This window comes from Plutella xylostella, chromosome 18, assembly GCF_932276165.1.
Source record: "Plutella xylostella chromosome 18, ilPluXylo3.1, whole genome shotgun sequence".
In the NCBI taxonomy this organism is placed as follows: Eukaryota; Metazoa; Arthropoda; class Insecta; order Lepidoptera; family Plutellidae; genus Plutella; species Plutella xylostella.
Window position 1 is genome coordinate 1,921,723 of NC_063998.1, and position 21,178 is coordinate 1,942,900.

At 37.4% G+C, this 21,178-nt stretch overlaps 1 protein-coding gene across 1 annotated transcript; it reads left to right on the forward strand.

Annotated features, from left to right (window-relative positions):
* Positions 1–412: 412 nt before the first annotated feature.
* LOC105392330 (thyroid adenoma-associated protein homolog) lies at positions 413–21,118 on the forward strand. Its single transcript, XM_048627485.1, has 27 exons — positions 413–599; positions 763–937; positions 2,720–2,968; positions 3,193–3,451; positions 3,807–3,985; positions 4,334–4,557; positions 4,880–5,064; positions 5,868–6,049; positions 6,378–6,573; positions 6,862–7,017; positions 7,523–7,737; positions 7,934–8,048; positions 8,243–8,388; positions 9,298–9,462; positions 10,382–10,510; positions 12,592–12,664; positions 13,092–13,273; positions 13,747–13,885; positions 14,433–14,560; positions 15,520–15,643; positions 15,959–16,111; positions 16,724–16,849; positions 17,725–17,913; positions 18,220–18,395; positions 18,595–19,349; positions 20,300–20,589; positions 20,825–21,118. The coding sequence occupies exons 1-27, from the start codon at positions 491–493 to the stop codon at positions 21,116–21,118; spliced, it is 5,313 nt and encodes a 1,770-aa protein (XP_048483442.1). The 5' UTR covers positions 413–490.
* The last annotated feature ends 60 nt before the right edge of the window (positions 21,119–21,178 follow it).

Below are 21,178 nucleotides of genomic sequence, written 5' to 3' on the forward strand. Positions count from 1 at the left end.
AGCTCTAAGTATAGGTAAGTCCCTTACTATAATCGATAATAGGTACCATTGGGTACTAGACCCACAAAGCAAGTGACTAGACCTATCTTTAATATCATCTTCCTCTTAGTTATACCTACTACACAGGAAGCTGGCTTAGGTACGTTGGTTGTAGGTGTAGGTGCCCGTGGTAGTCCCAGAAGATTCTCGTCAACACAGTAACGAAATCTGGGTCAATTTGTAGGAATATACCAGCTTCCTAGCTTCCATTCCAGCCATCGAGTTCGCGTTCTATGTTTCCTGGTTGAATGATTGAATGCTCAGAATAATAACGACTTCGATTGTCTGTATGCGATGTATAGTTTCCTTCGTAAAGCTGTATCTACTGTCAGTGTCAGACTCAGACGTCAATGTCAAAATTTACAAAGTAAACTCGTGGCTGTCACATGTTGCCGTGTTTTGAAAGTTTTGCAAGTGAATTTTAGTTTATTTTCTGAGTTAAAGCAACAAAATGAATGGCTTAACACTAAGAATAACTGGAGGTGGAAGTAAGAAACACAAGAATATAAACAGCGCAATAAATTCTGTTGAATTTACGCCAGATTTTCAACATAGTTTTGGTAAGTTCTGATCGGTCAGTTTTAAACCACTATTCTTTGAAACTATACTATTTAAATTGAATTACAAGATTTATTTTAAAATATCTGTGGGGCTTACTTTTCGTGATAAAGTAAACTGCCATCTCTGAAAATATATAATTCTTCATATTTTTTTCATCAGCAGAAGATGACTCTGTATTCAAAAGTTTTATGTCTTCAACTTCTGCTGAAGAACAGATGACGAAGCTTAAAAATATAATAAATGATGCTAAAGAGCTCACTGATACTGCGATCAGATTTTTCGTTGGAGTATTTATTCAAGCTCCTGCAAAACATCCGATAAAATGCTTCTTGACAAGGTAAGTTGACTTGATATCATGTCATAGTTAAAAAAAATGAGTGTGGCTTTTGTCTGGTTGTCCACAATGCTTTGAAGCTAATATACCTTGTTTGTTATTTAATTAAACATAAAATCCTCAATCCCACAGTCAATTGACCATTGAAGTGTCTACACTCAGATTGTTTGGCCTACCAACTTTATAAAACACTAGCTGTTCCCGCGAGCTTCGCTTTGCCTTAAAAAGTTTTCTCGTGGGAATTCCGGGATAAAAAGTAGCCTATGTTCTTTCTCAGGGAATATACCATATTATTATTATTATTTATTTATTATCAGACAAGAAGTCCATAGCAGTTAGTAATACAATGTTCTTACATCTTGTTATATACAACAAGAATATGTTAATTGGTGTGTAACTGCATCCATCTCTGAGTCAATGGAGAGTCCCATCGATCAGCAAAGACACTGAGGATGCTGTTGGTACTGCAGCGGATGCGAGCCATCAGAGATGCACATCTGTTCCTAATGATGGCGGCAAAACCATTTATACTTGCTTCCATAAACATCCCCGAAGCACTACATCGCCACGGCAGCCCCAACAGAACCCTCAGTGCATTATTATACTGGACACGCAGGTCGCTGTATGTCCGCTGGGTAAAGTCCACCCATAGGCTGCAGGTGTAGAATGATTGACAGTAAGCTTTAAACAGCGTTACTTTAACTGGCTTCGTACACCGTGCAAACCTACGGGCTAACATGTTGCAGCGGACAGCCAGCGACCTACGCTCCCGTTCAATGTCACAGTTATCTTTGAGGTCATCCGTCACCCAGTGGCCCAAATATTTAAACTGGGTAACTCTGCGCAAGGATGATCCGCAGAGCGAGACACACGGAATACTGTCATATTCCATGCCTCTCGCCCTGAAGACCATGAACTCGCTCTTTGTAACGTTATATTTGAGCCCCTGAGCCGCCGCATATGACTCGCAGATACTGATCAGTCTATTCAGAGCTTCAATCGATGGGCTCAGCAGCACCATATCATCAGCATAACTGATGTTATTGATGCAGACTCCGTCAACATGACATCCGATATTGGCGCTGCTGAGCTCAACGATTAGCTTATTTATATAAAAGTTGAAGAGGCGGGGCGAGCTCAGCCCCCCCTGTCTTACCCCGCACTCCAGCCGGTACACATCAGATTGCGAGCTAACCCATTTCACAGTATTACGCTGACTACTATACCAATACCTAAGTATTGACAGTGTCTCGGGTGGTAAAGTTGTTTCTTTTTCTAATTTATTCCACAGAATATTATAATTTACAAGGTCAAATGCCTTCGACAGATCCAAAAAACAGGCAAAAATTGGCGTCCTTCTCTTAGTATAGTACTGTACAGTCTGCTTGAGGCACAGTATAGCACTCTCCGTTGTGTATGTGTGTGATATGTATACCAAATTTCATTCAAATCCGTTCAGTAGTTTTGGCGTGAAAGAGTAACAGACAGACAGACAGACACAGTTACTTTCGCATTTATAATATTACTAGCTGTTCCCGCACGCTTCGCTTCGCCTTAAAAAGTTTTCCCGTGGGAGTATACCAAATTTCATTCAAATCCGTTCAGTAGTTTTGGCGTGAAAGAGTAACAGACAGACAGACAGACACAGTTACTTTCGCATTTATAATATTAAGTAAGGATTGTAGGAAAGACATTTGATGATCGAAACACTAGCCAACATGTTCATGGGTAAATTTACTGTAGATTAACCACTTCAGACTTAGAATTAATAAATAATTATTACAGACAAATAACAAGAAGCAAAGACTTGCACAAAGCATTCACTGCACAGCTAGCGTCAGAAATACAAGTCCTAACTTCTGACTTGCCTGACGACTACACAAAGTATGTTGGAGTTATCACAACTCTGTTCACATGCATAGAGAACTTCCCACCGGGGGCTGATGCTGTGAGGAGTGAAGAGTTGACAGTTGCGGAGTACCTGAGTGGAGCTTTAAAGTGCTGTGTGGAGACTTTGGTTGGCTCTGGTGATAGGTAATGTAGCATTACTATACCTTGTTCCATTTATTAACCATCTTGGATTTTTAAAACAGTTTTTTTTTATTACTATATGGGGACTTTATTTTGGAAAATGCATTGTTTTGTTAGATTTGTTTGATGTTCAAACCTTTCTAATAAATAATGTTATGAAATAGATTGTACTTACAAACTGTATCTCTCTTAAAAGTGCCTTAATAAAAGACCATTTAATATTTCAGCCAGTCACGAGCATTATCTCCAACTGAAAAGAATGAAATATTCAACTTAGCACATTTCACACTGCGCCTGCTTCTGTATGTAGTGCAGAAAGTATCACCAGCCAACAAATCCAAGTTGATCTCTATGTTCAAGAGCATAAGAGCTAGTATCAAACACTTGATGTTTGAGGATGATGTGCCTATGGATACTAAGTCTCTATCAGGCATAGTGATATTGACTATGTATGTCTGTGAGATTGGAGAAGATTCTTGGATTCATGTAGGTACTTTTTTAATGTATTCTTATGTAAGTATAATGTATTCTTATGTAAGTATAATGTATTCTTATGTAAGTATGATTTATTTATTTATTTATTAAGGTTTATTCACAGATAATTAGTTGTTACCATATGAGGCGTATTGGGGAAGTTAGTTCCATGCATCCATTATAAATCATAGGATATAAATGATTGTAGGCTTGGACCAACACTGTATTTAAGTAGCCCCTTTTACACACATATAACAATAATTAAGAGTCCTGATCTTCATGCACTTTCGCACGAAAATTTCTGTAGCACAACAGTGGCTGAATTGAGTGTTGATAATTTTTTACATTCCCAATTCTATTCTTACAGATATTACAAAGTGACACACCTAACGATCTACAAGTATATCTTCAGAGTGATGCGGGTGAATTGTCCCTATACTCGGCCATAGCTATTGTAGTGCCAGTGGGAAGCTTGCAGTCGAAGCATGTGCAAGGGAAACCAGCCCTTATTGCACTGACTGAGAGGATATTGAGGATTGGAGAAAGGTATGATAAATTCCAAAGTTTCATAACAGGAATCCAAAATAAATCTGTATTGATTAACCTCCTTGAATAAGTTATGTAGCATAAACAAATGTAACAATTTTATTAAGTAAAATAAGTAAGTATTACTTGATATTAAACTAACATTATGAGAATGAATGATCTCGCAATAAGAGTAGCAAAACACTGGAGGAAGTTAGCTTAGTGCATTTACACGATTGAAGAAGAATGAGAATGAAACAATTATCGGCTTTGAATTAGAAAATTATACGAAAGTATAACCTACTGATATATATCAGTAGGTTACAGATTATCTACAGATGAGCTACAGATTATCTTTTTAATTCACAGAAGTTCATCAGACACAACATTCACGCTCGGAGTATCTCGCACTGTACTGCAAATAGCTAAAACTCTAGAAAAAGTTGAAGATCGCGCCCTCGGTCTAGCGATAGTGGACTCTCTGCTCGTACACATATGGTCGCATTTAGAACACTACATGGACAGCGTGCGCCACCTAGCGGCGCAAACGTTGACTTGCGTCGTGAAATATGGCAGCCGCTTGAGAAAATTAGGTAAGTATCCTATTCATATTTCATTTCGCTATTATTTATACTATTGAGCTCTGAGTTATGGCATCTTTATGTGCCTAGATAAACTCGTATAGTGCTCGTCCCATTCATATTTATCTATGTATGTATAATAAATTGTAAACGTTTACCTTTTGTGTCAAGTAAGAAAGAATGCAGTATAGGCAGTATAGCTGTATAGAGAAAGATAACTTTATTGTTTATGATGGATATATTATATTATGCAGATCTGACTGGAATTCTGACTAGTATTTTTATTTAATTACTGTTTAAACTATGCTAAAGTTATGTTTTTTCTTATTTCCAGGTGACGACACAGCAATAAACAACCTATTCACCGCTCTGTCCACTCTAGACAGTACTAGAAAGAGTTACTATGTGATATTAACTGCTTTGACAGAGGAGCTAGGTCCCAAACACTTGTTGGAGAAAATAGACGGACTTATTGCCTTGTTGATCGACGCGTTGAACATACAGGCTGTGCAGGCTAGTGTGAGTATTTTTTTATTTATGAATATAAAAACAATCTTCAAGTCAGTTCTATATTAAATTTATTCAAGCATGAATGATTGATGAGCGGTGGTAGCTCAGTCGGGTTAGCGCCCTCTATTACGCCAGAGATGCGAGTTCGAATCCCGGCGCTGACACATACCAATGAGTTCTTTGGAATTAAATTACAATACCATCGCACTTACGGTGAAAGGCAAACATCGTGAAGAAACCTGCACATCTATATTGTAGTTGTGTACGCTAATTGCATTGTACTCATTCAAAAATGGCGATACGGCTCGCAACGTATCACGTGAATACAAATGTACAGCGGAAAGCTGACTACACCATCAGGGATTACGGACTGTTTCTTGAAAATAATGTTCAGTATGACATAAAGTTGTTACATTAAAGAGAAACTCAGTAAAAAAGCTTATTAAAAAAAGCTTATTATAAAATTGATGATTACTTAGAGGACGTTAATGCATGGCTGTGATAAGTAGTTAGCTCTGCTCATATTATTATAATAATAATTATTAAGCTTATATGTATTGTATACCAACTAGTTTTAAGTCTTTTTTTGAAAAGATGGCTCAGGAGTTTCTTGCCTCCGTTCTTCTCCTTAGACAGAAAGAGCCCCCCCTTATCCGAACGGAGAGTAATTTGTAAAAATTGACGTTCATCAGAAAATTTTATATTTGTACGATGAATAAAAAAATTTGAGTTTGAGTTTGAGTTTAAAGACCATGCAGTTAAATTTTTCAGCACTTGATTTACACCCTGTATAACTCAACCCTTTTCTCCAGGCCACAGTAGCGCTAACCCGTCTCTCCCAACGCTGCTCAGACAGCCCCGACACTGTGTCTCTGTGGGTGGCACCTGTAATACACTACGTGAGGACTCAGAATGTGCACTCGCAAGTGTTGCGAGTTCTGGACGAGTTGCTGGTCAATGTTGTGGGTTCTGACCCGGGGGTTATGGAGTTTATGTAAGTGTGGGTTAAAGTTGGTTTTTCGAATTAAATTGTGTTGTAACTTTTGAATTTTTTAAGCGTTTTTTTTAAATGTAGGTTTGATTATTCTGAGGATTGAGATGCAATACAGTATAAGAAGCGCTAATAAAGAAACGAATCTGAAATGGCTGTGTTCAGTTTAGACCATCTTGTGCCAAAAAAGAAGGTTACGGATGTGCAAGTAAAAGTGATGATGTAGTGGCGCCATTTTACATTCGTTTCTTTATTGATACGACTTATATCACTTTAATTATCACCTTAAAATACAGTCAAAAATAATAATTTAACATGTTTTTTCTTCTAGCATAAGTCACATAAAACAAACAGCATCATCGCAAACGCAACTACAGGGGGGCGAGCTAAAATGCATTCTAATGCTATTGTCTGTAGCTCGAAAGTCGGGTTACACCAGCCAAGCGTCCAATAACAATGAGAGTGAATGGAAAGGCATGATACATTATGATGTGTTAAAGCGAGCCGCTATAGATTCTTTGGAAGAGGTAAGGAAAATTCGTTCTTTCTAAATCTATTCTGTCAAATAACACAACCATTTATATCTTGTATTCATGCACCAATTTGAAGCAGTCAAATTGGTTGTCAGTCGTTGAATGACCACATGACCAGTGTGCACTGGATGTAGACATAAGGACGGCGATATTGCTATATTTCGAGAACATCCCAGACACAAATACAAATATCTATCCTGGCCGGGTATCAAACCCAGGATCCTAGCATCATCATTAGACATTACTAACTAACTACATAACAATTTTATTTCTCTTTTTCAGACTCGAATACTATCCCTATCTCTAATAGTGGAATCTCCGAAGTCAACGGAGGTATTTGCCCGCGGTGACTTTGATTTCGTCCTGTACTATCTCAAGTACAACATCAACGCACAGTCGCCCAACTTCCGCCAGTTGACCCTGTCGTTTGTGAAAAAGGTAAGAATGCATTTTTTCAGACTTGCCGTAAAAGGAAAACAATCTTACGGCCGCCATTTGTACCGTCTATGTTGTGCATATTCTATTGTAATTTCTGTGTTTGTGTGCAATAAAGAGTTATCTATCTATCTATCTATCTTACTGTGATTAGTAGTTTTATCTGAAAAGAAAGAAAAACTTAACTGCACTACCATAAAAAACTTTAAAACTGTTTAACAAGGATTTAAAACGAAATTTGACAGATTTTGTAGGGGTTTGACAGCGCTAAACACCTGTAAATACTATCTAAGTTTTTGTGGTAAGGCCCTAAGATTCGTAGTAGAACAAAAGTTGTTTAGAATGACCCTCAGAGTCATCCCCCTTTCGACTAACTATATCACTGTCTAAAAACAAAATTTGTGCATTTTTTTTTTGTCGTGGTGATAGTTATTGCCCCTGAATGAAACTTGTGTAAAATATGTAATGATAAAATATCATAACACTCAATTTCACTTTTCTCTTACAGTTCATGAAACGCTTAGAAGAAAGCTACAAAGTTCTAAAGAGACAAAAGCCCACCGAGGACGAAACTAACAACAGTGACTATTACTTACATTTCTTTGAGCAACTTCGAAGGTTCTGCTTCGACAGCTTGTTGCAAGGTGCCAATTACAGTAGGAAGTTTGTTGCCTTGCAGACACTTGTGTGGGGGGAACAACTCAATTTTGACGGGTATACAAGGTCAGTACAAGTTATATTTCTAAAACCGTAGATTTTAATGATATCATGAGTACCTATTAACATTTAATTTAAGCTTGATAATTTAATATCTATGGCTATAATATCCAATTTTTACAAATCCAAATTAGTCGTATCACAAATAGACTTGAATATATAAATAATTGAGTGTATGGTAATTCGTGATATTTTATTTCAGATTATGGACCGAAGACTATGTAGAGAAGTTGCTGTTACGTTTAGAGGACAGCTATGAGAACAACAAGTGCTACGCTTTGCAGATACTCTGTAACTGTCCTGTTGATTTACTTGAGGTAAAGTTCTTGTCATTATATCGATAGATTTTATATAATATATGTAATAAAATCAACTATAATTTAAATCAAGGCTCGTTTTATAGTACCTACCTGACCCAAAAAGTTTTGATTTTGATTTTTTGAAAGTTGGGGGAGTATATTTTATATGATAACACGATAATCTATGAAATGATTCTATCTTTATTTCACAGGCAAAAAAGTACTCTATATCTCTAGAAATAGAAGACATATTGCGACAGGCGTCGTGCGTGAAACCGACCGAGTGTGTATCAGCCGCTTACAAACTAAAGTTGCTGAATAAAAAACTACCTCATATATTACTGCAAGGAAACGAGAGGTGAGAAATAAGATCATCAGACCCTAATAAATAAATAAATAAACTTTATTTCAAAAATGTTACACAAAAAGTACCACAATACTAGTTACAATTGCTAGAATGAACTTATATTATAGAAGTATAATAAATTACTTAATAATTAATTTAATCATGTAAATATTCCTTGTAACAATAAGGTTTTTAGATAATCACATTATGTAATAGTCCGTATGCGGTAATCCTCTGATGTCTAAACTAGGGAAACCCTGTAATATAGACATCAGTGACTTTCTCAGAAATAATCAATGATGCAGTTATCTATCAGATGTTCACACTCTTAAACAATTAATTAAGCAATGTACATTCAGTAAAGTAGCGATAACAGTTGATAATAATGAAATTGTTATATAAACTTGTACTATATTATGGGTACTTACTAATTTAAAATTAAGATTAAGGCATGCGTACAGAAAAATGAGAATTTAATAATTAATTTTAGCTAGTTGATGTTAGTAGACTTTCAGTTGACTGATAATCAAGGGATTTTAGGTATTTCGTTACAGTAATCGTAAAATTATTAAAGTATAATCTAGATTTACACATTAAGACAAAGTACCTAAGTCCCATTAGAGAAGGAGAAGGCGAGTGTGAAATGCGTCAAAACTGTGTGATGCCATTCATTGGTGCGTTATTCGTCTATTGCAGCAAGCACTGCTAATAATATTATAAAAGGAAAATTATTAAGAATCTTTGTGAATCTCTTACGTAAAAAATACTGAATTCATAAATTCAGCATTCCCAGCAGATAACAGGTATTATCATAGATCAAGTAGTACTCGTTATTCTATGGTATTATGCTAAACATCCCTACACAATTTCTTGTCATAACTATCTATATGTTTATAACCGCAAAAAAACCGTCTATTCCAGCGAAATCCCGTCAGCATCAACCTACGCTCTCCTCACAATACTTCTTCACAAACTGCATGAAGAGTTAGAAATAGCCACAAAATGCATACTGACGGCCGCGGCTCATGCACCCATGTACGGACTACTGCACTGTATAGCACACGTGGTGAAGGATGTAGATGCTGAGTAAGGAACCTTTATATTAATAACATTACCTATATTTCCCCTCATGTCAGTTCTACCGCTTCCTCACTAGCTCCGAAATTACCGAAATACTAGCTATTAAGCCGTAAAGCAAGAAAATTGCGAGTATTAAATTCCACAAATGTTCTATTAGTCATTTCACGTAGTTCTAAATACAAAATAGTGGCATATCTAAGATGGCGGACTAGATCGAGTAACTGCCAGTTTCAATAACTCTATTTATCGATAACTGTCAGTTACTTTCATACGATTTGGACAGAATGCAACTCTTTATGTTTCAAAATCGTATGAGAGTAACTGACAGCTATTAATAGATATAATATTCAAACTGGCAGTAATTAATAAGCGGGTTGATGTTTAGTATACTTCAAAAACTGAATGAATAGTTAGCGACGGCCTCCCAGTGCATTCTGACGGCCGCGGCCCATGCACCCATGTACGGACTACTGCACTGTATAGCACATGTGGTCAAGGATGTAGATGCTGAGTAAGGAACCTTTGTATTAATAATATTACCTATATGGTATCGAAATACAAGCTTTTAAGCCATAAAGCAAGAAAATTGCTGGTATTACATTCCACAATTTGAATTTTGTAATAGTTGTGTCACGTTAAATCCGAAATGGCGGCAGAAATCTCCAGCAGAGCTTCAATTTCTGGAATTTTTAATAAGTTAAGTAGTTTGTAATTTGCATGTTTATTTGTTAATTAACATTATTTTATAGTTCTTTAAGTAACATCGTTTTTATATTTTTAATTAGTTATTCAAGGAGAGACCTTTGCCCAGCAGTGGGACACTAGAGGTTAAAGAAAAAAAATAGTTATTCGATTTTATATATTTTTCTCCTCCTCATTACCGTTGTCCCATCTGGTCATAACCCTATAACTCTTCTTTCCCCAGTGCAATATCTTCATCCCAGCAGTGGTCTGCCCTCATAGCGGATGTGATATCCACGTGCATGCGAGTGACGGACTGCGCCGCGCCTATTGTGAATAACTCCTCGCCTGAAGGACATCTGCCTATGGACAGGTGAATATAAGGTTGCCTGTAAAAGATCGCTCTCAGCGATAAGGCCGCCTATTGTACATTGGTTCTAGTCTATAAGTATGTTTTTGTACGTCTGATTTATGTGGTGTTCAATAAAATATTTTTTTCTTCTTTTCTATTCTATGTTGCGGTATATATCAGAGGCGCGAGCATAGGATTCGATACTATTTTCGAATCTACACGAAGGGTTTTACCAAACTCTAAACGTATTTAAATCAAAATTTAAATACATTTTGACCTAACTGACAGACGTATGACAGGCTACTAAATACGTTTAGCGTTTGGTGAAAGTCCACCTAACATGGAAAAAACAAATGCCACTTTTGGAACTAACAAATTTGCATGGAAGTAATAATACAACAGGAATGCGCACTCACCAAAATGATGCAAACAAAAATAGACCTAACGAATTCACCTTAAGATTTTTATTTGAAGTGAAAGAGGCCGCGAGCCGATAGAGAGGGTTACCACAGAGCCCTTTTAAATTGCCAGGATTTAGTTGTGTAAACTTTGGTAGATTTTGTATGAAGAGACCTATGCAAAAAAAAATATTAAATTAACTCATAGACTACTGTATATCATATCATTTTCAAAAACAAATTTATAATAAATCATTATAAACATGTAATTTTAATGAAATATTTGGTATTTGTATGAATAATAATTTCATAAAAAATATTGGTAGTTTTTCTAAATACTTTACGACAAGACCGAAGTTGTCAAGATGACGGATGCCGTTTATACTGTTGTGAGAGACGTTATGGTTAGGGTGACCATTCATTCGTACTTTTGAATCACTTTCCATTAATTAGGACCTGTTTCATTCAACTTTTTGTTTTATTTTATACCTAAGTATCATTAGGTATTATTGTGGCTGTTGTCTTATAAGGCTGGTAAAGAGTTATGAGCTGTTGATTTTTTTGGTGATAGATACGAGTATTATAAGATAATTTATCAAGCTTAAAACCGGCGGAAGCACTTAGGTTGAGATATTTTTTTTGAAATTTGAATTTCGCTCATCGTATTATTTACGTCAATCCTACCTCTAATTAAAACCAGTCCATCTTAGTAGAATTTGGTAAAAAGACAGATTGTTGTTGCTAGTTCAAACCTTGGGAATATCTAATTGATATGGAAAAATAAACATATCAATATTACATTGCAGATTGCGCTGAAACAACACATCTATACAAATTTTACCTTCACCCCATTTGTTTACTCAATTGTCATATCACCAAAATACATTCGTACCTATATTGCAATTGAATTATTCGAATAATAGGTGACTTTGAGACCATCGACACCTATTCGCGACATGATAGATTAGAAGTGATGTCTCATGAATTACCTAAAATTATGGTCACCAAAAATAGAAAGAGATGGAGGGCTCCGTGCTGACTATCTTTGTCGGCTCGTTTTTTTGGTGCAGTGCGCATTCCTGTTGTATTATTACTTCCATGCAAATTTGCCTTACATTTTGACAGTGACATTTGACGATACGCAACGTAAACGGAGGTTTCGAATCCTGTGCTCGGGCAACTGTACCCGTATCACGAAAATTCGAGCTAACGTATAGAATCGAATACGAGTGCGACAACTGTCAATTCTATAGGTAAAAAGTGTTCGAAAGTGCTGTCAAGTTGACAATAGTCGCACTCGCATTCGATTCTATATTGTTCGTGATCGCCCTGCAGTACAGTCAGAATAAGCGAAAAAATAAACATTAGATTTTATATTGTGTTTGCTGGATGGACTTTGGCTTTGGCTTTATTAGATTTCTATCTGACCTTAGTTCTGATGCAATCCTTCACCGAATCACGAAATTTTTTGACACTAGTTTCACCGGAATTTGTATTCGTTTTAGTTTCGAACGTTACCGACAGGGGCGCTGATTTAATAAATCGAATAATCTATCGACTAGTGTTGAGAAAAACAAAATTTGCTCACAGGGATCAATCGCTATAACTTCATTTATTTCAAGCAGTTATAGCTTAACTTAATATGCAGCGGTTGTGGTGGAAAACTCTTGTTCTTCATTAAATGTAAATATGTTTAATTTACAGCGGTGTGAAGCTGGGCAGTGGCCAGGTGACGGCACAAATGGTACTGCTTTGTGCGTGGAGATCTGTTAAAGAGGTAAACAAATACTTTTTGCTCTATTTATATTTTACTCAAACACAAACTTTAAAAGTTACACAAACTTTAGCTTTACACCATATACATATTTAAGTAGAGTTACAATATCAAAAGTGTGAGCAGCGCTTAAACTATGTCTTCCAATGAACTTGTGAATTATATTATTATGTAGTGTAGATGTTGTAGAGTAGAATAGAATAAAAATCTGACTTCATGTCAGACATCAATCATAGCTTATCAAAGTGGGCCCAAGCCCAATGAAATAAAACATACCCAATGGTAACAACTGTAAATTTGACATAATTTTATAATATGTTATTCGCTGTAAAATGTAACTAAACCTAAGTTTTTAAATTAAATAAAAAGTGTTAAAAAACATGGAAATAAACATAATTAAATAAATACATTTTATACTAACTACCCGCAGGTATCCCTCCTCCTAGGCTCGATCTCGTCCCGGCTCACGATCGAGGGCGAGTCGCGTGACTCGACGGTGACTCACGCGCAGGTCGTCAGCATCGGCCGACATCTCACCACGCTACTGGCGGAGACCAAGCATAGGGGGGCGTTTGAACAGGCGTATGTGGGGTTTAATATGCTGCTTACTAGGTGAGAACTAGTTTATTTAGCTATACTTCGTTTAATATACAACTAGTCCTGTGACAGCTGTTAATTCCATACATTTTATTTGTCATTTGTTAGTTTTCAAGGGAAAACCAACATTTACCAGATAATATAATCAAACATAAGCATCTGTCAATCTAACGTCATAGAACTCATGCTATAGTTACCCAGGTAGTCGAGTGACTCAAGGGTGAGTTACTCTCCAGTATAAGAAGACATTACACGACGCGATGATACAAGCGGATAGTAAGCATATGGGAACCTTTGAAAAGGGGTATGGGAGTTACTCTTCCACGGCAAAACAGCAGTGCTATTTTTTATGGAATATAGCATGTATAGCTGACACGCTGCATTAATACTAGCGCCACTTTCTTTCCCGTAAATCCAACTTCAAAACCATTTAAAGCTACGCATAACTCACTCAACACCAACTTATTTCACACCTCTCTCTCTCCCAGACTATGGAGTTGTCGCAGTGAGTCCCTTCTCTCTCTCCCTGACTCCTGGTTGAGTGGCCTAATGTCCGACATCGCGGGAGGAGGAAGTGACAAGCTGTGTGCGACTAGAAGAAGCGCTGGAGTGCCTTATATTATACAGGTTATTTATACTCATTATTTCATGTACAGATCCTTTATCTACTTCGACACCTCGTTTAATGCGCGTTCCCATCACAGCGTTTTATTTATCGCGGATCGCGATATATACGCCGCCCATGGAAGTAGAAAAAAGGCGGAAGGAATCTCGTTTAATAAAACACTGAGGCACCACAATAGCGGCGACATAAGAGTGTATGGGTGCGTAGGTGCGACGTGATTGGCGCGCGGCAGCAAACTGGCTTACTTTGAGTGTATGTAAATTAAATGTGTGTTGGGCTCGTCGCAACAATGAAAGTGACTTACTTAGGGTTCCTCAGTGTTTAGTAAGCGATATTCCTTCCGCCATTTTTTCTACTTCAATGACGCCCGCCGCCGTGACGTATTATTAAATTTTTCCATAGTAAAAAATTTACATGGTGAACCTACGTATTTTTTCGCGTATTTCGCATTCTTAAAGTTGTCAGTTTGACGTCCCGAGTCACCCACTTGGTCCAGTATTTACACAACACCCTGTATACCTACTCACAAAATACCGTCCACATTCGCAGGCACTAGTAACTACAGAACTTCAGGTCAACGGGCTCCCCAGGTGCTTCCACCGCTGCATGGCGCGGCTGCTGGCGCTGGCGCACCTCGACCCACACCAGCCACACAACGCGGCGGAGGTTGAGACCAGGTGGGTTTGAGCACCAAATTGTTCAATTTCAGCGTAGTATTGTCAATAAAATTAGTGCACGCAGGTCACGTAATTTTTTACCTGTTATATAAATGATTGCGGAAAGGGTCCACAGCGCACCGCGTTGTTCCAATCTTACGGCGGCGCTTTTATGTGGTGTTTAGGCTGCGTTCCCAGTAGGCTAACTGTTTCAGTTTATTTTTATTTTATTTTATTTTTTATTTTATTTATTTGGGACAAATAACAGTTATACATTAAGTCTTAGAATCTAAAGATATTGAAAAGTGTTGGTTCAATGTATAACCCACAACATTGTCCACAGGTTACTAAAGATAACAATTTAAATGAGGCCTAGTTCCTCAATCTATGTTGACTTACGAAAAAGAACTTACGTAAAAAAAAAACTTAAACTTAAAAAACTTAATAACTTACTTAAACATACTATCCGCTATACAAAAGCGATATAATTTATACTTAAGCTCAAATAACAAATCGAGTAGGTATTTTTATATTAAAGATATTACAAATAATAAATAACAATTATATACTTACTTATTATATGATATACTATTATATACTATATGTTATTACACTAAAATACACAAATCCCAAATTAAGTACATATTTATTCAAAGAGTTACATATTTAAACAATGCAAGACCTCCCTCCTATACATAGCCCTAGTATTTGAAAATATATCGATATCTTCAAAGGTAGTGTTGTACTGGTTAACCATTCTGTGAAGAGGGGCTCGTTCACCTGCGTTGGTTCTACGAGACACCGTGGCGAACAGGCGGCGCGCGCACGCCGTGCGTCTCTGGGCCCTACGTGGAACCTCGTAGCTAATATTCTTAATAAGTTCGCAGCAATCGTACCTACAGTTTAGTTGGGAACGCAGCCATATTATTATTTTATATTCCAAACACGTATTATATCTCATCTCATATTTATGTCCCCAGAACGCACAGTCTCAACATCCTGCGCGCACTGTTCCGCAACACGACTCTGGGCGAGGCGAGCGCCAGCTACGTGGGGGAGGGATTGTTGACTGCTATTAGAGGATTCGATGCTAACACTTGGCCGGTAAGAGACATACACATGTGTAGTTGAATGCATAAATTTACTTTTATAAAGCCACCACTACTGTGAGAAACCCAAGCACTACAAACTGTACAATGTAATTGTCATTCTTCTTCTTCTTCTTCAAGTGTGTCAATCACCCTGGAGACACATAGGCTACTTTTTGTCAGCTAACTCCATAACAACATTAAAATCGCATCAGCCGTTTTGACGTGAAGAAGTAATAAACAAACATACACACAAACTTTCGCCTTTATAATATTAGTAGGATTATAGTTTATAATCATTATTAAAATAAATATTATGTAACCTCCCCAGGAGCGCAACTCCTCCACGCTGCTATTCAGCGCGCTCACAGTGCGCATATTCGGCGTGCAGCGCAGTAAGGACGGCGACAACCTGTGCGTGCGGAACAAGATGACCGGACGCATATTTTTCCTCAGATATCCGCAGTTGTACGATTTTATGCTGGTGAGTGTGCTGTTTGCAAGTGTGTATTTTGTAAATTATGAACCGCCTTCATTATTTAACGTACCCTGACGTGATAACGTAATGTACGTTACGTTATTTAATGTAACGTCGTGCATGCGTGCTAGAGACCAATCCCACCGCCGTGTTTATCGCTAATTACGATGTCATGACGTTAATATACGTCGATAACGGTACCGTGCAAAGAGAACAGGAGCGCAATTATTCCAAATGCTATTCAGTGCGCATATTCGGCGTGCAGCGCAGTAAGGACGGCGACAACCTGTGCGTACGGAACAAGATGACCGGACGCATCTTCTTCTTGAGATACCCGCAGTTGTATGATTTTATGCTGGTGAGTGCGCTGTTTGCGAGAGTAAATTTTAGTCTTTCCGTTATGTAACCTACTAGGAGCGCAAAGCTGATATACTCAGTTGTACAACCTCATCATATCATCATAAATCATGGTAAGTTTTTGGTGGCATTAGGGATTTTAGACCCACGAGTGTAACGTTTGAATAAATGAATTTCAATTCTCCCATTTAATTTTTGTTTCTCCGTAGTATAGGCGTACACGCCTAATCTTACGATATATTTTATCAAACTCCATTCCAGAACAAACTCCAAGAAGCCAGTGAGGCCGCGGACTCGCGTCTCCTGAAGCCCTCACTGTACCCCGTGCTGCTGCTGCTGGCCAGGCTCTACCCCTCCTCGCTAGAGGGCACTGTGTCCAACTTGAAGGTAAGTCTACTCGTCGCTAGATGGCGCTGGTTCTAAATGTTTGTCTATTCGCCGCTAGATAGCACTGTTGCCAACATAGAAGTAAGACTATTGGTCATGACATCTAGCGACCAATAGAATAGTCATACAAAAGTGCGACTTCTCTACCCCTCCTCGCTAGAGGGCACTGTCTCCAACTTGAAAGTAAGGGTGTTGGTCGCTAGATGGCCCTGTTTGTTATTTATAAGTAATGCTACGTGTCGCTAGATGGCACTGTTTCTAATTTATGCTAGATGGCACTGTGTTTAATATGTAATAGTACTTGTCGTTACATAGTACTGTTTTTAATAAGTAATGCTACTTGTCGCTAGATGACACTGTTTCTTATTTATAAATAAAACTACGTGTCGCTAGATGGCAGTTTTTAATTTATAAGTAAGTCTACGAGTCGCTAGATGGCACTGTTTCTAATAAGTAATGTTACTTTTCGCTAGATGGCACTGTTTCTTATTTATAATTCGTCGTTCGTCGCTAGGTGGCAATGTTTCTAATTTAAAAGTAACACTACGTATCGCTATAGGGCACTGTCTCAAACTTTACACTGAGACTACATAAGCACCTAGAAAAACTCTAATAAGCCAGTAATGCATCCTTTTCATAAATATAATCAGCCCTAAAACGTTTGAATTTGCCAAATAAATACACATATTACACACACACACATGATTACGCTATAATCTTAGAGCTATCAAAACCTTATTTTCTTCAATTTAAATTCGACTCTGAGTGTTCCCGATAAGGTCATTTTTGCTGGCAAAATTTATAGTGACAGTGTTAAAATTAGAATTTCTGCCTTCAGAATATCTAACTATAGCATTATATTACCCCCTCCACAGCTAGTCTCCTTCATCCCGCACGTGCTATCCTGCGCCCGCAGCGCCGTGCTCAAGACCCGGCAACTGGCGGCTAAAGCGATGCAGCCGCTGATATCACCCGAGCAGTACCCGGGCCATGTGGTGAAGATGTTTGAGGTGTTGGTCGGTGGAGGGGTCTGTAGGAACTATTGTCATGGGGTTCTGTTGCAGGTGAGTTTGTAATGCTAGTACTGTTAAATTGAAATTAGAAAAGTTTGCGCCGTTAAGGATGAATGAAGATTAGCTACATGAGCCTTGATCATAGTGTATTCGTTGCAGTTAAATGTTAGGTATTTATAGCAGTTTAAGTAACGTCCCTTGTATCATCATCATCAGCCTACAGCAGTCCACCGCTGGACATAGGCCTCTGTCAAAACCAAACTAATTTTCTTTTCCGAGAATATTGAGGATTTTGACTTGGTTTGAGATATTTATCCTTATCTGACGATAATGAGTGTAATTATTTCCTTCTTCCAGCTAATCAAACAGCTAGACAGTAAACCAGACGGCCTTATTCTGGAGCCCGAAACTGTCGCAAAACTATCGCAATATGTCGAGGGCACATTCTGGATATTGCACCAAGCGGTCAGTGGAGTGCCGTGCTATGTGATTGCAGACGAATATGTGAAGGTTATCAACTTGATATTGTGGAAGTGAGTTCGGTATTGTATATTATGAAAATGTGTTTTTGAGTTTGCAAAATCGAAAAAAGGGTTTTCGTTTTCTCGTTTAGTTCAGCTTAATCAGGAAACTGTTTTATGCTTTTGTGAGACCTAGTTTATTGAAACAAATTTTATGAATATCAGCATTACACTTTTGGTGTGGTTGAATAACACATGATTTTTTTTTCAGATTTCCAAAGCTGATAACTCAAGAAATGCTATCACACCTTGAAAGATATCTTCAACAGCTGATATTCGGTAAAAATACATCTGCCATAACATCCGGAAAAGACGTGTGCCTGGCCAACGCAGCGTATTTATATTTCGTCATACTAAACGAATATAAGCCAGAAGATGTATCGAAAATAATTATTAAAACTTTGTCCCATGACTCTTATGAAGTAGTCTTGACAGTTTTGAACTATTTGTTGGTTTTATACGATAAATTTGATGAAGAGAATCAGTCCAAATTCCTACAGCATTTATGTGAAACATCAGATAAAATCGCCATCTTGAAAGATCTAAGGAAAGATGAAGAATACCTACAAAGCCTATGTAGTGTTTTGAAGAACAACACATACTTAGAATGTATTCAGAAAACCTTAAAAGTTCTATCTTTAGAGGACGGCACACAAAGAATGATAGTAGCAAACGGTAGCCAAATATCTGATGATGAACTTATATCAGCCTTGGTTAATCATGTTGAAACAGGACACGAAAATGTAACTTACATATACTTGGACAGTCTTCTGAAGTTCGTTCATGAAAAACTGAAGTCTTCAAGCCTTAGTAAAGACAAAGTTCTAGACATTATCCGAGTTGTATACGTTTGCAGTTCTTCAGAGAATAATGACGGTATAAGGGAAGTGGTGGTACAATTTCTGGAAAGGAACATCAAGGATTTGCTAGCATTTAAATTGGACGGGTTTAGTGCGGAAGAGAAGTGTAAGTTTCGTTATTAAATTAAGTACATACCTAAAACCTAATGCTCCCCATGAAAGTTAATAATAGCTACTGTCCGATTAAATTTGTTTCCCCCACTATCATAGGATTAGATGCAGTAGAGGACTGATATTAGCTATCGGGAAATTTTATAGTACTTTCGAAAAAAAAAATGCATAATCGTAATACGGTTCTACCTTTTTTGGCATAAGATTTATTTGCCTAATCTCGTATTGCATAGTAACGTTTGGTCAAAGTCTCGTTACGCCGAAAATCGTATGGCATAAATCTCGTTTAGTAAAAAGTTATTTCGCATAACATTGTTTAGCCTAATAATGGTATTGCCAAATCTTGAATAGCCTAATAATGCTATGGCATAGGTTTATACAAAGTAATAATATTCGTTTGGCTTTAACTTTGACGGAGCGTCTCCCTACATAGCGCAAACTGGTGCCTTGTATTGTTTCCGCTGTTTGGAAAACGCTCCGCTCCGCTTCGCTGCGCTCCGCTTTGGTTTTGATGAACATGTGCACCTAACACGCTCCTCCTCGCTTTGCTCGTCGTCGCACCTATTTTTAGGTTTCGATCTTATGGGGTTTGTAATAATTATATTGGTCTTTAACTTTCGATTTTTTGATCATACAATATCGTGATTTTCGGGATGTAGGAGAAAAATACCACAATTTGTACATTTACTACATACTTAATATATTATTTATTAAGATAACATTAGGAGAAACAAGATTATACATAGGTAAAGACGAACATAAATTTGAGCAAATGAAACTTAGGTGTTTAAAGATTGTGCCTAAAGAGTTTTAGACGAAACGAGCCTTATGCCACATAAGTCTTGGCAAAGTGATGGTTCGGCCAAAAAAGTTTAGACCATACGAGTTATGCGAAATGAGTTTTGGTCAATAAAGATTATGCGAGATGAGCGGAACCCTCGTAATACTCTTTTGCTTTTCCAGTCGAATACAAATCAACAATACTATCCACGTTGGTAACATTTCTAGAAGACGACAGCGACATATTGAGGCAGAAAACTTCAGATATTGTCACAAAAATATCCTCAAACGAAGACCAGACTTCCACTGTCATCCCGAGCAAGTCTGCTGAAATTCTGATGGAGTTGGAAGGGTTTGATATAAAAGATGTGGAGGACAAGATTGCCTTGTACTTAGTTCTGGCGCTGTTGGACTTTAAGTCTGAAGTTTGCATGTCGGATGATGGGAATGAAGAGGTATGTACTTATCTGAAATAAAATATCTTCTATACTTAGATAGAAGAAAATAGATTTTCATAGAAATAAATCATTGGGTTAGAATGGTATTCTGAAAAATTTGGTCCTGCGCCTAATATTAATTATCCTGTCGTGTCCAATGGGTCGTGTCATCGTGTCTGTCCCCTCAGAAATTATGTACTTACAAGCCATCTCGGAAACCTTGGAGATAAAATATGTATTGTTACATTTTCAGTGTCGAGTATTCGACCAAAACGAAAGATACAACATATTCTTGGAGGAAACAATATGGACCAACGGGTGTGCTGAGAAAATTATCAACATGTGTACGGAGTCCTTTGGGAAGAAAACTAAAGATGTTTTCCGAAATATTCTTAGCAATAGTGTCTATAGAAACGTTATTGAAAGACTTTGCAATTTTAACTTTACCAAGTTCGAAGAATTTTTCGAAACAAATGACTTTGTTGAAGTAAAAGATGACTTGCTGAATCCGAAGATAGGGTTATTTGTAAATAAACTACTACAGTAAGGTATAATTACGTGTAAATAAGATATCAATTGTTATAAATGTGTAAATAAAATTCAGAAA